General features: G+C 37.0%; 1 protein-coding gene and 1 long non-coding RNA gene across 2 annotated transcripts in view; one reads left to right on the forward strand and one right to left on the reverse strand.

Annotated features, from left to right (window-relative positions):
* The window catches only part of GPR158 (G protein-coupled receptor 158), a 420,273-nt gene extending 409,573 nt beyond the window's left edge, over positions 1-10,700 (forward strand). Inside the window, exons 9-11 of the mRNA XM_002750100.6 lie at positions 3,057-3,162; positions 5,239-5,385; positions 6,245-10,700. Of these exons, the coding sequence (XP_002750146.3) occupies positions 3,057-3,162; positions 5,239-5,385; positions 6,245-7,747 (1,756 nt within the window). The 3' untranslated portion in view covers positions 7,748-10,700. The remainder of the gene's footprint in view (positions 1-3,056; positions 3,163-5,238; positions 5,386-6,244) is intronic.
* Positions 1-18,483, reverse strand: part of LOC128932551 (uncharacterized) — an 81,098-nt gene that overhangs the window by 29,029 nt on the left and 33,586 nt on the right. The gene's annotated exons all lie outside the window — the stretch shown is intronic.

Here is an 18,483-nt window from a genome sequence, read left to right on the forward strand (position 1 = left end):
TACTTAGTTTTATTTAACCAGCATTTTGCACACTTAATTGACCATGGAAACCCCCTAAACTTCACTTGACATCTGATAACAGCATGCATACTTTTTACTACCGATTTAAGGTGACAGGAGATATACATTACTGATTGAAAGCAACTTTACAACTTGGCTTACATTTTTCCTACACAGCCCCAAGCAACCCATTGGCTCAGCCAGAAGAATCATACAAACACGAACTTGGTTTTTGTAGACACACACACTGATTGAATGCTCCACGTTGAACCTGGTAAATTTGGTGTTGAGTACATCTGATGTACTCACAAGATCAATTTTCTTCCAGACAACTGTGTGGACCCCTGTTACTTTTGGAAAGGGAGAACTTCCATTAGTAGCAGTGTGACACAGAAAGACTAACTAGCTTGATGGGCTTTGATTTTTTTTTTTTTTTTTTTTTAGCAAGCTTAAATAAACCTGAAGAGGCCCTATGTTTTAAGTTCCAAATTTGACCTACTATATCTTTTGGCCCAGACTAGATTGAATCAGACTGTGGTATATTGACTTTAAAGAATCATAGCATATATTAGGTCTCTCAGAAATTTAATTTATATGGCTATAAAGGATGAAGGGATGGATTTATAGTTTAACACAGTAAATCTGCAGAACACTGATTTGGGGGAATTTATAGAGAGCAAGTAATAGGCAATAATAAATCAAGTATGTACAATGTCTTATTTACACATGGACTGAATTTATACATGTGATGGTTCAAATATTTATAAAGTCCAAGAATAAGAAGCAGTAGCATAATTTAAATCAGCTATATCCATCTTGTTAATTTTATCCTTGAATTAAATAGAAAATAAGGCTTCCAACACTGAAAAATATATTCTCTATCAATATAGCATGTGTCCTTTCTTATAGCTTAAAATATAAAATGGGGTGTGTGTGTGTGTGTGTGTGTGTGTGTGTGTGTATACACATATACATATATAAATTTAAAACTATGACTATACATTATATACAGATTTACCTTCATTCATACCAAATTGTCAGATTGCACAAAAATAAACTAATAGCAAAGAATTAAGTCTAGAGGGATAAATAATGTAGAGGCGTTCTTCTCTGCCTGTTTTAATCCCTTATTTTTAGTGCTAAGCATAAAGCAAACCTTTGGGAAAGTACAAGACTTTAAAAGTGTGTTTATTTTTAACCTCAATTTTCAAATATTTTATGCTCCTGGCTTTCAGACCTATTTTTTAAAAGATGAAATACTCTTGAAAAAAAGAAAGCTTTAAAATTACTGCAAAACCCAGTTTTTCTCAAGATATTTCTACTCAGAATTGCAACCTTAAAAACCTGGCAGTTATTTAAAACTGATTAATTTGAGAGTGTTGTCTGTATATCTCACAGTTGGTGGTTTTATTTTGAAGATTCACTATTTTAGTTTAAATTATCTGCAAGCGTTTTTTCTTCTAGATATTGTCATGCAAGTTTAAAGTTTATTTGATTTGCATTTAAGATGGAATTCTCAGTACATGAGGATCCTTTTATGAATTCGTCTCCTTTCATATAACTTTCTACTCCAATACTGGAATGACCCCCAACAGACTGGGATTATATCATTTTTCCAGAGTGTTATATCCCTTCTATGCCTCAGAGAATATTACTTGTTACTGAGTGTAATGATCCTATTTCAGTGCTAAAAAAAAAAAAAAAAAAACTGACCCGGGAAAACAGACTATATCAAAAATCTATTTTCACAAACTTTTGTGAAAACTGGTTCAGTTTTGCAGTCATATTCAAGGTATGTATAAGGTTGCTTTTCTCACAAAGAAGTTAGAGAAGACAGTTAATCAGAAAGCCCTTTTTAATGAAATGCGAGCTATTGTGATGAGTGCTCTGTACTTTATGCATGTTACAAGCCTATTTGGTTTGCATCTCTAGACACAAGGGAAAATAATTCTCCATTTTGGGTAATTCCTGAGCTTTCATTTTAGCTTGATATCCTTAGGGGAGCAGCATGGAAGTGAAAATGAGAAATCCCCTTGATGACATTATTTTAAACATTAAAATGACAATTTACTTAGTAAATTTGTCATGAATATGGTAGAATGAAGATAGAAAAATTAGTTTCTTCCTACTTTAGCTATTAATATATGTTTGTTTTGTGCTTATAATATGAGCGTTTTCTTGGGATATTAACCTTGCAAACTTAATGAGGTATATCATTAAAACAAAATTGCAATTCTCTAATTTCAAGTGTTAAAATCTCATGTTTTGCTTTCATGGATAAAAAATAGATAAGACCTTTATGAAAGCAACCCCTGGTTTCTGCATAAGGATGAATTCTTAATATGTGAACTCTGGTTTGTACATGCACCTGTTAATTTATGAAAGCATTCCCCAATTACTAGAGTAGACCTTAGTACTGATTTTCTCCTCACCATTTTTCCTGTAGAAGCATCCTGGAATACAACTTTATAAATTTCTTAGTAAGATTTTTAAATGCTGCATTTTAAATTATTTCAGACTACTTGATAATTTAGAACAACTTATTTTAAAAGGTACATTTTATAAACCATTAGTATGTTTCATTAAATTGTTTTATCATTTCATCCTTGCATCATTCATAAAGATAAGATAATTGCCCACCTTTTATTCTTAATTCTAACTAATGTTTTAAAAATCTAAGAATATTGGAACTCGTAATTTGCTTACAAATTTGGATTATACATTTGTAGCTTACTCCTCTTTTGAATTTACGTATGTTTACCACTTTGATTTTTAGAGGCCACTCTACATACAAAATAATCATCTCGGGAATTATTATACTGCCTTCTTGCTATTGTTAATCTAAAATAATAAATAATAAAAGGTTCATATCTTATGCATCGAATTAAACTTACTTAGACTTTATTCATCTAAGATGAAAATATATGCCATAGAAATAGCAATGCATTTTCATTTTTCTTTTCTTTAATACAATAAGGAAAATCGTTTCCAAGTAATCCTGCTATTTTAAGTAGAATCTTAATCTTGGATTGTAACTCAATGAATTCTCATTTCAGATTTGTTCTGGCCTCAAGACTTCAATCTGATTGGATGTTGATGCTCTATTTTGCACATACTCACTTGACTGTGACAGTCACCATTGGGTTGCTTTTGATTCCAAAGGTATTCTTCTAATTCTACTTTTTTGCAAGACTTACTATAAATGAACGTGGCGTTGTTTATCCTATAGGCAAAGGGAGGCATGGAAATTTGCTTAATGTTTAAAAGAGTTTTAAAACTTCCTCCAGGAAACTGGGTGTCTGTTTTCTTTTTGGATTTTGGAAACTTCTTAAGTTTTACTTATTATACGATCATTGTAGCTGTAACATCAAGATCACTTTTTAAAGGAACTCTCCTATTCTAAGAATCCTCTTGTTTGGATTCATATTCAGAGAAATCATGTGTTTGAAACATTCAAATAATTTTTATGTAAATAGAAATAAACTATTATATATAGAGTAATCCCCATAATGATAGATTCTGACAAAGATATATCCAGGCAGCACTATGAAATGAGGAAGAATGAGCCAGGACTCAGAATGCAGGGATTCTAGACTCATTCTCTATCAGAAACTGGCTGTGTGTTACAACACTAGCCAGCACTTTTGATTTTTTTTTTTTTTATGATGCAATAGTAAGGCTACCTGGAATAAAATAAAATAATATTGGAGTTTTTCTATGAGGGTAATGTTATTTTCCTGTTTTATGCACACAGAAACACAGTGTTAGAACACTGTGTATCTTATCAGTGCCACACAATATAACATTAGCACAGCTGAAACCAGAATTGTGATTTCTTGTCTTTCACTCCAGGCTTTTCCTCAACTCTCACAGTTAACCAAAACATTGAGATTCAGCCTGACTGAAAAGGCCAAACAGTTGTAAACAGAACAAGATACCTATTTTATTCCCTACTTGAATTACATCAACTAGATACAATTTTCTATAGATTATCTTAACTACTTTAATACTTTGCATAATACAATTACACTTTTATTAGATAGATGGAGGTATACCGAGATCATTTATTTATTTATTTAATAAATTGCTACTGAGTTCCAAAGAGAACTGAAAACATATGTTCATATAGAACACTTGTACATGAATGTTCATAGCAGTGTTATTCATAATAACCAAAAGCAGAAACAACCCAAATGTTTTCCAACTGATAAATGTATAAACATGTGGCATATCCACACAATGGAATATTGTTTGTCAATAAAGAGGAATGAAGTTTTGGCACATGTTACAACAATAAGATGTGCAAAAGCCTGACACAAAATGCCACACATTGCATAATTCCATTTATGTGAAATGTCCAGAATGGACAAATCTACAGAGATAGAAAGTAGATCAGTGTTTGTCACAGGCTGAGGGAAGGATTAACAGAAGTGATTGCTTTTCATGGATTCAAGGTTTCTTTTTGGGATGAATATTCCAAAACTATTCTGGAATTAAATAGTGATGATGGTTGTACAACTTCATGAGTGTACCAACAAGAACTGACATGTATACCTTAAAGTTATAAGTTTTATAGTATGTCTGTGAATTATATCTCAATAAAAAGAGAATTTAAAAATATTATAGAGGGGCATTTCTAGGCATTGTTATATATCCTTAGAATAAGAGAAATGAACAGATAAAAACCTGTTTTGTCATGGAACTTATATTCCGGAGAAGGGGAAGGGAAAACAGACAAGATAAATAAATAAGGTAACTATTTAAAACAGTATTTTAGATAGAGATAAGTGCTATGGAAAAATAATAAGGCAGGAAATTGACAATATATGACAAATGACTTTAATTCTCAAATCCATAATTGTCTCCAAGACTTTGGGCAAGAAAAAAAAAATTTCATTTTTACAAATGACCTCCAGGAGGTGTAACCAGTAGTGTATGATATTTTGGAGGGCATGAAGTCTATTGTATTCACAATTTATGGCCCTTAGTTAATGGCATCTGTCAGTCTCACAAACATATGTAGAAAAGTAAAAGAAAGATTCATTTTATCAGGAAGGTTGAAGCAGGAAGATGGCTTCAGCCCAGGAGTTTGAGGCTGCTGCGTGCTATGACCATGCCTGTGAATAGCCACTGCTCTCTTGTCTGAGCAACAGAGAGACCCTGCCTCTCTCTATACATAACTATGCAATATCTTACAGTGAGCTAATGTCTACAGCTCATACTGAATTTCTATTTCAGTTTTCACATTCAAGCAATAACCCACGAGATGATATCGCTACAGAAGCATATGAGGATGAGCTAGACATGGGCCGATCTGGATCCTATCTAAACAGCAGTATCAATTCAGCTTGGAGTGAGCACAGCTTGGATCCAGAGGACATTCGGGTAATGCCAGTAATCTCTCTTCCTATTTCATATTAGTCTCATTTACACCAGCAGGCATGTGTGGGTTGGGGGTATGTGTGCATGCATGTACACTTGTTTGTGCACGTGTGTCTCAGAGAGGAAATGTGTTTGTGTATGAACTGAAGTTGTCAAATGCAGAGTTAATCCAGTTCTAAAACAGACGAATCATAGTATAAATTAGAATGCACAGTATACTGCATAGTATAAATTAGAACTTTTATAGTAGCCTGGCCAGCCTTAGCAGTCTTGACTGACTTAATGGCATTCATAGTGATGAACTGATTACACGTGTTCCATAATACGTGTTTATGACATCTTGCTTATGGAAAGGTAGGATAGATCCCTGGAGCAGAGAGAAGAGCCTGGATTATTTAAAATAATCTATGACAACATATCAGCATCTAACGGAAGATGCTTCAATGGACTGTTGCCGTCTAAGCCTAATCTAATATCACATGTAACTTTATCAGTGGCTACCATGATGCTTCCAATACTACTCAGGGATATGGTTCACCTGTAAACAATATGCTGTGTTTTGTTCTGGTCCAGGCTTAGTCTGGTCCATACAAGCACTTTAAATGTGCAAAGTGTTTGCTCCTTGATGCAAGGTTACAATACATAGGTTTATGTCTTAAGGTCCACACTTTGTGAGAAACAAAACACAAAAGAATCAGAAAGTACAAATGAGGAGAAAATTGACAAGCACAGATGTCAGGTAAAGCTGTAGAGCAGGTGCCCTCACAAGCCCAAGTTTACTGAATTCCAGAAGCATGTAGTGATCTTCTGTGACTGAAAAACTCAATTCTTCACCTCTTTCAATTTGCTTTTGTTCTGGCAGGATGAACTGAAAAAACTCTATGCCCAACTGGAAATATATAAAAGAAAGAAGATGATCACAAACAACCCCCACCTCCAGAAAAAGCGGTGCTCGAAGAAGGGCCTGGGTCGTTCCATCATGAGGCGCATTACCGAGATCCCAGAGACGGTCAGCAGGCAGTGCTCTAAAGAGGACAAGGAGGGCACCGACCACGGCACAGCCAAAGGCACTGCCCTCCTCAAGAAGAACCCCCCAGAGTCTTCAGGGAACACGGGGAAATCCAAGGAGGAGACCCTGAAAAACCGAGTCTTCTCACTCAAGAAATCCCACAGCACTTATGATCACGTGAGAGACCAAACGGAAGAGTCCAATAGCCTCCCCACAGAAAGCCAAGAAGAGGAGGCAACAGAAAACTCCACGCTGGAATCCCTGTCGGGTAAAAAACTAACACAAAAACTAAAGGAAGACAGTGAGGCTGAGTCCACAGAGTCAGTGCCATTGGTGTGCAAGTCAGCAAGCGCTCACAACCTCAGCTCAGAGAAGAAGCCTGGGCACCCACGCACATCGATGCTACAGAAGTCTCTCAGTGTCATAGCAAGCGCCAAGGAGAAGACTCTTGGATTAGCTGGGAAAACCCAAACTGCAGGTGTGGAAGAAGGCGCTAAATCCCAGAAACCTCTGCCAAAAGATAAAGAGACCAACAGAAATCACTCAAATTCTGATAACACAGATCCTAAAGATTCTGCCCCCCAAAACTCAAATCATGTGGAGGAGCCAAGAAAGCCTCAGAAATCTGGGATTATGAAACAACAAAGGGTCAACCCCACCACTGCCAATTCTGACCTGAACCCAGGCACCACCCAGATGAAGGACAACTTTGACATTGGGGAGGTGTGCCCTTGGGAGATTTATGACCTGACCCCTGGTCCTGTGCCTTCAGAATCAAAAGTTCAAAAACACGTATCTATTGTGGCTTCTGAAATGGAGAAAAACCCAACTTTTTCCTTAAAGGAGAAATCTCACCACAAGCCTAAGGCAGCTGAAGTTTGTCAGCAATCCAATCAGAAGCGCATAGATAAGGCTGAAGTATCCCTTTGGGAGAGTCAAGGCCAGTCCATTTTGGAAGATGAGAAGCATTTGATTTCCAAGACTCCAGTTCTCCTAGAGAGGTCAAAAGAGGAGAAAGGAGGTCACCCTCACGCAGCCAGTGTGTGTGCTGGGCGGAGTGAAGAACTGCCCCCCAAAGCTGTAGCATCAAAAACAGAAAATGAAAATCTAAACCAAATAGGACACCAGGAAAAAAAGATACCTTCTTCTGAGGAAAATGTCCGTGGCTCCTATAACTCAAGTAATAACTTCCAGCAACCTTTAATATCACGAGCAGAGGTATGTCCTTGGGAGTTTGAGACCCCAGCTCAACCAAATGCTGGAAGAAGTGTAGCTTTACCTGCCTCTTCTGCTCTAAGTGCAAATAAGATAGCAGGGCCTCGGAAAGAAGAGGTCTGGGATACTTTTAAAGTGTAGCATCCCCAGGAAGAAGAGGAAAAGGAAGGAACCCTGGGTTGGACATGAGACAGAAGGTGTAAGAATTAAAAATTCCAAAGGAGTATTTGTCAATCAAGGAAAACATGACAGATGGTGAGGTGAAGTCAAAGGCATGGGCAGAAGAAGACTTGGGGGCAAGAGCAACGTTATAATGGAGAAGTCAGACTTTGGCCAAGAAAGTCCTTCCCCTGGTAACACTGGGAAAATCTTTCCATGTCAGCCTGTTTAAGGAAAACAACCCACAATGTCTGCCCTCATCAGTATGTAGCCATGGTGCTTTGAAGGTCCTCAAGCAGGCAAAGCAGGAGGCACAGAAGATGCAGCAGATTCGCAAAGAAGGAAAAGGTATAGACACATATAACTGAAATTCTAAGTAGCTGACCAAGAAGAACTTACCTTACCTATTTAACCTTGATAGCACTGCTAACTTAATGCATCCCCAAAATACCTTTTATATTAATGATTGCTCTCATTTTCTTATAAATGTATGTTTCAGTACATTGTTGTCTCATATTCAAGCATTCCAGATTGTATGATTTTTGCAAATAACTTTGGTATTATGTGACACAACACATTTATGCAATCTGCAGCTACTCAATTGTTACTGCACCTTACAGAATACCCGCTATCAACTTTAGTTGATTCTTGAAGTACAGTAAGCTTTCTCTGGCTTGGGAAGCCGTAACTGTTATGATAAAAACTTTTAGTTTTGGCTGTGGTTTATAAATTGTGACTTTGGATTTGACTCTATTATTTCACATCATAGTTTGTTATACTGTCTTAATCAGGGTTTTTTATACAAGTTGAGTTAATTGTTTTGCACTTCTTGTTAGGACTCAGAGCTTTATTAATATTGGAGATCAAGTGGTCCTACTTAGTCATATGTCTCAATAAGTTAAGGACAACTTATCTATTGTTTATTCAAAGTCCGAGATAGATAACACCTTCATTCCAATTAATTGTCCCTTTTAACCCTTTCAGTATTTCATGCTTAGCAGCATTTCCTAAGGGAGAAGCTAAGAATGAGAAAAATATACTGTGCATTATTATTCCCACTGGAAAGGGAAGACTCTAGGGATGACATGAGAATTATAGCAGTACTACAGACCCAGGAAGTTTGCCTTTCAAAAAAAAAAAAAGAAGGAAAGGTAGCTTCTGATAGCACTTTCAAGGGATTATTTTTTTAAAGAGAAAGATTATGGTAGCATCAAGATCATTGTATGGATATATTTTTATTATGCATACTAAAAATACAGTATTTTAAAATATCTTAAACTATTTATTCTCATAAACTCTTATTCATTGCTTCAGCTAGAGGTAGAATTTGCTGGGCTCAAATCCCAAAGAGGTTTTATAACCTTATTTATTCAAAGCCTGTAAGGTGGTATGGAATCTTCATTCTCCCAAGCACTGGAAAATGTCTAAGTCCTGCAAATTGCCATTATGAGCCACATGCTCCAAATACAACATGTAAGGTCTATTTGCAAGGCAAAACAGCCCCCAAAGCATATTTTGTAAAACTTACTGCATTCCACACTCGTCTCTTGGCATGGGAATCCTAAGCTGCCAACTTAGCTCAACTGATATAATCATCCAATGAGATTCCAAAGCTGAGTTTCATTTCATTTAAACAAAAATCACTTAGAAATAGAACTGAGACTTCCCTTTTTCTCCCTGTGAACACTGAAGTGTCAACTGCTTATTTGGCCAGGACACTCCCAGCACAAGTAACTATTTTTTATGTCACAAGCAGCAAGGAAGACATGCTAGGGTGATAAAAGATGGGGAAACAGAATCAGAGGGTGTATATAGGGCTGTTCTTAGAGAATATTATTTTCAGTGGAAGGTAAAAACAGAATTCTCCATATCCATCATCAAATTTTTCTCAGTGATTTTTTTATTCAGGAGTAAGTAACAAGCACTTCACTGTTTTGCAAAGCTGTACACAAATCTTCCTCACCCATTTGCCGTCTTTACGCATTACTCAGGTTGGTGGGGTCGGTTTGAGAAGATAGAGAAATTCTATTTTTGTGGCTTTCCACCATTTCTTTTATCCCTTCCTTTTCAATGAAGGCCTATATGCTTGGTGACCTCCTTTAAGGAATCTTTGTGAATTGGGTTGGAAGTTCCTCGACCCACATACTCATTTCATTTATGTCTAAAATCTGTTCCCACTTGATTCGTTTTTTGAGAAATAGGCGGTCAAGCATCAGTGACTTTCCATTGCACTTCAGGATTGATCCTGCTAGAGATGTCTTAAAAAGACTTGCCAAATTATACCTTAGCGACATTCTATAGTTCACAGATTATTCTCCACCAGCATAAATCAATGAGAGTGCCTAGAGTCTTTCTGAGAGTTTCATTGCCATTATCAACAAGAGAAGTAGAAATTTACAAGTCAGGAGGTTATTTTTCCAGATTGATAACCATAGAAAGTGAATAAACACTTTTAAGGTCGCAAACATTTGCTAGGTTGTCCTTCTCAATGCATGTGCAGGCTGCATCCTGTCCTTGTTTTTAAGCCAGGGTTTATAAATAAGTAGATTTATACCAATCTTAATAGAACTGTATATTTTATGCAAGAATTAACTGCTTTATGACATGAAGTATAACTCAACCCATTGTAAACTTTGGTGGCAATATGGATTTGAAACTCGACAGTTCTCTTGTATTTGCTTCCTAGGTTTCTGCATGCAAGTTATGACAGGTAGGACTGAAAAAACACTGCCTTTTGACTTCTAGCATTTAGCAACCGAGAGTCGTAGAGTCAATAAAGCTGTAAGTCTCTTCACTTAGTCTGTGGTTCTCCTAAAACTATTATCTGAAACCTACAGCATCCCACCATGAAATATTTGGTAAATTTATGTTGTGACGTGTTGCAGCATGTAAATAATTTTAACTTCTCTGCAATAAAACATTTATATGAAAGTGATTTGTGGGGATTTGCGTGTTTGTCTATTGAAAATTGAGTTTATTTAATCAAACCAACCTAAAAAGAAATTCCATGTATTTGTTCAGCTCTCTGGTATCCTTGTGCACATACATCGTCATATTGCCTATCTATAGGAATAGGTGATTAGCCCAGTGTGGCCTCAAACACAGGTAATCATTGGGAGCCAGTCAAATCTATTAGTGGTTTCGATTTAAGAAGGCTCTGCCCAAATGGGAACTCACTCACCTGCCTTTTTGTCTGTTTGTTTACTCCATAGGCAGTACCAGTAAATCTGCTAAGCAGTGATTATACAAAGATAACCCCTTCAAGAGAGCACTCAGGCCCATGAGAGTATCCAGTCACCAGCAGATGAGCACAACTAAGGTCAGAAGTCAGGGAAGTCACTCTAGAGAGTTCAGATTCACCAGGTTTAAATTCTGCAAAGGCAATAAACAGGTATCAAAGGGAAACTGTAAGGCTAGAGAAGTAACTGAGCACAGACGTCCATGCCACACTTCAGGTTAACTGCTGCTTCATCCTGGAGCACTGAAAGCTATCAGGAAGCTTTTAAAAGTGGTATAGTGAAGTCAAAAATTAGATCATTTTGGAAGCAGCCCTGAAGTGGACTGAAATGGGAAGAAACTAGAGGCAACTAAAAAGATGAACGTGAGAGACATCATGAGAGAAGACGAATGCCTAAAGAGGAGATGGAAAGACTCGTGTTTATTTCATCAAAATCACATCTCCAGTTGGGTTTACTATTTTGTTATACTCATGTGAAATGAAAAAAATCAGGTAACTTAGATAGCTATCAAATATTAATTTTTTTCTAAGTTTGTCAACATTTTGTCTAATTGCAAAAGCTTCGAAAGCCCTCTCCGAAAACTGGTAGACCTCGTATCATCTGTTCATGAGAAAGCTGAAGATTAGGATCCCAGGTTCATGCTGCGGGAAAACATCGGTACTAAACTGGGCTGAGAAAGAAAGCACTTCGTGCACGTTGCAGTGTGGAAATTTCTGCCAGCTCAGAAGAGCTCTAGAAAGACAATCAGGTCTGACAAGAGGGAAGGGGAGGAACCTGGTCCCCCACTTATCCCTGTATCCCTCTTTCTTTGGAGGAAACATAGCAACTAACTGTTCCCATCTTCTCACAACATTGCTACTTACAGAATTTTCAATTATTGCTGGACTTGCCTAGTTTACCTACCTGGCTATATTATTTTTTCATATATATTCTTTCTTCTAAATTTAGAATATTTCTGCTAAAAAAATACCTAAGGGAAATCAGAAATAGATTTTATCACATAAAAACTAACAGTGTAAATCCATTGTCCTAAAACAATGCAAGTTTAATGTTTTCTTATTTCAGCACATTCCATCTTTTCCGCCAATAGTTGTAAAGACAGCAACTAAATCTTTCTAACTTGGCTTGTTTTCTCTTTAAACATTTTGACTCTTATAAAGTACAAGGGCAAAGTTCAAGCATCTTGTGTGTTCCTAATCAGTTTTAACTGTCTAGAAGGCAGATAATGAAATGTACGAATTGGTTTTTAATTTCCTTCTCTTTCCCTGTGATGTGAAAATCACCAGAAATAAAACTGATCAAATGAACATGGAAAATAAGGGATAAATATAGGAAGAGGCCTGTGCTGCACAGTAGTCACATTCCTAGAAAGAAAAATAAATATGCAAATAGAAGGTCTATGCCAGTTCTTGTAGAACATACTCCAATTTCGATTCAATCAGCAATAGAAAACAAAACAAATGCCCTCTTTTGTGCACACAAGGGTTTTTCTCCAGAAATACCAAGAGGTTTGATTCTTCCATGCCTTTTGTGTTTGCTCATTGGTCCAACTCAAATTACCTCCCCTTCTTCTTCTCCTTGTCAATATGCCATGTACACTTTAATGCAGAGTGATCATATATTTTATTGGCCAAAGAAAACTTTTGAGAGTAAAAGCGCAGTACTAAACTGTACACCTGGCTGGGCACTGTAGCTCACGTCTATAATCTGAACACTTTGGGAGGCCAAGGTAGGAGGACTGCTTGAAGCCAAGAGTTCAAGACCAGACTAAGCAACACAGCAAGACTCATCTCTACAAAACAACAACAACAACAACAACAAAATTAGTCAGGTGTGGTGGCACACGCCTGTAATCCCAGCTACTCAGACAGCTGAGGAAGGAGGATCCTCTGAGCCCAGGAGGTTGAGAATGCAATGAGCCATGATCATGCCTCTGTACTCCAGCCTGGGTGACAAAGCAAGACCCTGTCTTGAAAAAAATAAATTACACCTGGATAACAGTGTAAACTGGGACTATCCCTTGTCACCCAGGATATTTGTTTTCCCTATTTCAAGGAGCAGCACGAAGGCCCCTGTTATCTCCATGAAACTTTTCCTAATGCCCCGAGTCAGAATGAATGCCTTCTTCTCAGCTTGCCTAAGGAATTTGCTTAAGTCTCTTACTGCCCTGACTTGCAATTTAGTTACATACTCCACTGAGTCATCTGCTAAATTAAAAGCTCTAATCATCTATGTATCCCCAATCTCAAGCAGTGTGCTTTGCCCTGAGTTCAATAAATACTTACCAAACTGGAATTTTTGATTACTAGTAAGTGCTTAAAATACACTTGAAAAGAAAAATTCAGAAGGGGGTGAGAACTTGCTGCAGCATTTCTAAAATGTAGATTAATACTGGTCTTTCATATAAATTCTGGCAGTATCTGGGAACCCACAGAGTATGACTGAACACATTAATTCTAACTCTCCAGCTATGTAACGTAAGTGTTAATTTGCCTCCATAAGGAAAGAGAAGCCTAAGGTTCCGGCCATGGCCCAGTTTGTTAGAGCTAAAAGCTATTTCCATGTCAGAAAAAGTAAGAAATATTGCATTAGGCTGTAGGAACTTAAACTTGCTTTTAGTTATTTGAACTCTTTCTGAAAAATAAAGCTTGGCTGAGTCTATCTGAAACATCTAGATAAAAATAGACTTTGATGCTTGACTTTTAGATGCTTCTGAGAAATGAGATACTGTGAACAAACTATTTGGAAATGTAGTTGACTTGAGAATTTCTTATCCATATGTTTCATGTTAAATAGAAGTTGTCATAATATGCTTCCATATAACCATAAGTGTTTCATGTGTCAACAGAAATATATATAAATACAAATACACATATCACTTATTGGAAATTGGGGAAATATATAAAAAGCATCTAAATTTGCCACATAGTACAGATATTAAAAGATCATGGAAAATATTTTTTTCTTTTTATATCTTAAAGACTAATAGCAGTGTGCACATATGGTGAATAATTAACAGATTTGTCCCCTGCCATTTACAATACTCGCTGCTTATAGTAAGTGGAGGAACTTAGATTTATTATTGTAGTCCTTCGACAAAATTTGATGTTAGAACCATGTAAATAAATAGGCATTAAACCAGAGTCAAGGGGTGGCCAGTAGGGGAACTACTTTCTGACACGAGAAAACTGGAAATAGTCGTTTAAGAGCAGCTGGGAACAAACTTAGTTAGGGGACCACTTGAATGGAAGGGTCAGCAGGTTGACGATCCTGTAACCATTTGCTGGAACATGGGAAAGCTAGAAAGGCTGACATTCAAATATGTAATAGACACTCCCCCCCTCTTTACAGCCCCCAGTAAAGAAGCAGAGGAGTCATTCATTTTCTCCACTCTGATGTGATCCTACCTGTGCAGTCACCTGCCACTGGACACCTCCTCCAGTGGTGAGGGACCCAGGAGGCATGGAAAAGCCAAGGCAAAGCATATCTCTTCCCTTGCTTTGTGTGCCCGCTTACTTTCATTAAATTTCTATGTTTTTGACTAAATGTAAAAATATGGGCCAGGCGCAATGGCTCACGCCTATAATCCCAGCACTTTGGGAGGCCGAGGCGGGCAGATCACCTGAGGTCAGGAGTTGGAGACCAGCCTGGCCAACATGGTGAAACCCCATCTCTACTAAAACTACAAAAAATTAGCCAGGTCTGGTGGTGGGCACCCATAATCCCAGCTACTTGGGGTGCTGAGACAGGAGAATTACTTGAACCCAGGAGACAGAGGTTGCAATGAGCCAAGATCATGCCATTGCACTTCAGCCTGGGCAACAAGAGCAAAACTCTGTCTCAAAAAAAAAAAATGTATGATAGAAAACATGAATTAAAAACACACAAACAAAAATCTAAAACACATTGTAAAAAAACCATATGTGTAAGTTTGGAGATACTTGATAGATGTTTTATAATACATACAAATAGTGGTAAATACTACTGATAAAGAACAGTAGGGTCCAGGTGTGGTAGCTTACACCTGTAATCCCAGCACTTTGGAAGGTGGAGGCGGGAGGATTGCTTGAGCTCAGGAGTTTGTGACCAGCCTGGGCAAGATGGTGAAACCTTGCCTCTACACACACACAAAAATCATAAATTACCCAGGTGTGGTGGCTTGCCCCTGAAGTCCCAGCTACTCAAGAGGCTGAGGTTGGAGGATTACTTAAAACCTGGAAGGTTGAGGCTGCAGTGAGCTATGATTGCACCACTGCACTCCCACCTAGGTGACAGAGTGAGACCCTGTCTCAAAAAGTAAAGAAAAAATAATAAAAACAAAGGTTCAAAAAAATCAGGAGTACAAGACCTTGTTTTGAAATTTGGTTCTACCACTAGATATGTCTGGTTTGGAAAAGTCTCCAATTTTCTGTGTTTACATTTCTTCACCTGAAGAAGAAAAGTTTTGAATGAGATAACATCTCAGGATCTTTCTCATTCTGTGATTAAGAGAGAGAGTGTGTGTGTGTGTGTGTGTGTCAGAGTGAGTATGTGCTTGGATATTCTTGTCTGTAAAATTTCACTTTGCATTAAATTGCTTTGCTAGAATGAATACAGTCATGCAACTTCTTAAACGTCTAGTCCAACGTTTGGCAATTTAAAAATCAGGTAGAGGAAGAAGACACATGAAAGAGAGCAGAAGTGTGATTTTTAAAACACCTCCAATCCCCCTTGATTTTTGATATATATTATACTAAGATATGCAGTTATATGCAGTTCTAGGGGGGAAAAGTTATAGGAAATTGTCTTGAAAAAGCAAAATGAAGCTAGAGAGAAGTCCTGAATGAGAAGAGGCTGAAAAGTGGTTTGCTTTCTGGGTCCTGTTTTCTTGCTCTGTCTCACTATGATTCAGTCTTCACTGGGAATGGATAGTTCTGCTACTTTAAGCAGAAGTGGATCTTAGTGTCCTTCATATAGCATAAGAAGCTGGGCTAAAACATTTTTGTAAGACCAAGTTTTAAATGAAATTCTTTACTATCCTAAAGGTTAATAGAATCAAACATAATAAATACATAGTAAAGTTTCTGGATGATTAATCCAGGAAGAGTCAATTTGATACGACAAATGTCTATCCTTCCAAAGTGACCCCAGGAATACAAACCATATTTTTCCCTAGAGATCCATTTAATGCCAATTTGGAGAACAGACTTATCACTCAACAGAAATAGCATAAGAAATACAAATAATGCTCTACATTTTGCTTTCTTCACATAACTGTTTGAATTTTATTAATTCATTTAAACATGAAATTGATGTAGTTTTCTGATATTTGGCTCATTTAACATATATTTATTACATTCCATGTCTTATCCTTGGGGAGAGTTGTTCTTTATACATTAAAGGAGCAACTTTTTCCCCAAATCCAAAAATCACACACATGCAACATAATCCCCTTGCATTCTGCTTCTACAGTGGTTATTCCCTGCTGTTTAATAAAGCTGTATTTAACTTAAGAAATTATTGTTACTCTCTGATCACAAAGAATAGGTACAATACTAAGAACAGAGCAGACATGGCCTCTCCCAAAATCCTGCATTATGGAAGCAATGAGTTTAGTTCTCCATAAAGAATAAGAAAATACCATTTCAGGCAGTAAATCTAACATTTAGAATAAAATTTTTATTTCATTTTGAAATTCCTTTTTAATTTCCAATAGAAATTCATGAAACTCAAGCTGCTGGACTATTTGGCCTGCAACCAGAACACACTGAACAGCAGTCATAGCATGGGCCTCATTTTTACTTATGTATTTATTTTCATTATACTTTAAATTCCAGCATACATGTGCAGAACATGCAGGTTTGTCACATATGTGTACATGTGCCATGGTGGTTCACTGCACTCATCAACCCATCATCGACATTAGGTATTTATCCTAATGCTATTCCTCCCCTTGCCCCCCTACCCACTGATAGGCCCCAGAATGTGATGTTCCCCTCCATGTAAGACCTGGAACCATAAAATCCCTAGAAGAAAACCTAGGTAACACCCTTCAGGACATAGGCATGGGCAAAGACGTCATGACTAAAACACAAAAAGCTATCACAACAAAAGCCAAAATAGACAAATGGGATCTAATTAAACTAAAGAGCTTCTGCACAGCAAAAGAAACTATCATCAGAGTGAAAAGGCAACCTAAAGAACAGGAGAAAATTTTGCAATCCATCCATCTGACAAAGGGCTGATATCTAGAATCTACAAAGAACTTAAACAAATTTACAAGAAACAAAATCCCCATCAAAAAGCAGGCAAAGTATATGAACAGACACATGTCAAAAGAAGACACAGATGTGGCCAACAAACATATTATGTGTGTGTGTGTATATCACACACACACACATACATACATATACATACACATATATAAGCAACATATATACATATACATATATATATATATATATATATATATATATATATATAGAGAGAGAGAGAGAGAGAGAGAGAGAGAGAGAGAGAGAAATATAAGCAAGCTCATCACAACTGGTCATTATAGAAATGCAGATCAAAACCACAATGAGATACCATCTCATGCCAGTTACAATGGCAATCATTAAAAAGTCTGGAAACAACAGATGTTGGAGAGGATGTGGAGAAATAGGAATGCTTTTACACCATTGGTGGGAGTGTAAATTAGTTCAACCATTTTGGAAGACAGTGGCGATTCTTCAAGGATCTAGAACTAATTTTTTAATGTTGCTTTTTTATTTTTGTGGGTATATAGTGGGTGTATACATTTATGGTTTATGTGAGATTTTGATACAGGCATGCAATGAATAATAAACATATCAAAGTATATGGGGTATCCATCACCTGAAGCATTTATTATTTCTGTTTCAAATAATACAATTATGTTCTTTTAGTTATTTTAAAATGTACATTTTTTACTATAGTCACCCTTTTATGCTAGAAAATAGGTCTTATTAATTCCAATTGTTTCTTTTACCCATTAAGCATCCTCACTCCCCTCTCCTACCCCCCACCATCTGCTACCCTTCCCAGCCATTCATCTACTCTCTATCTTCATGAGTTCAATGGTGTTAACTTTTAGCTCCCACAAATAAGTGAGAATATGCAAAACTTCTCTTTCTATGCCTGGCTTATTTCACTTAACATAATAACCACCAGCTCCATCCATGTTGTTGCAAAGGACGGGATTTTATTATTTTTGATGGTTGAATAGTACTCCTTTGTTGATATGTGTCACCGTTGTTTAAATCTATTCATCTGTTGATGGATGCTTTCTTTCATCCTTTCTTTGTGACTGGAGTACATCCTTTAGTATTTCTCGTAGGACAGGTCTGGTGTTGGTGAAATCCCTCAGCTTTCGTTTGTCTGGAAAAGTCTTCATTTGTCCTTCATGTTTGAGAATATTTTTATCAGATGTACAATTATAGGCTAGAAGGTTCTTTTTTTTTCCTTCAGAACTTTAGGTATGTT

The sequence above is a fragment of the Callithrix jacchus genome, chromosome 7 (genome assembly GCF_049354715.1).
Source record: "Callithrix jacchus isolate 240 chromosome 7, calJac240_pri, whole genome shotgun sequence".
NCBI lineage: Eukaryota > Metazoa > Chordata > Mammalia > Primates > Cebidae > Callithrix > Callithrix jacchus.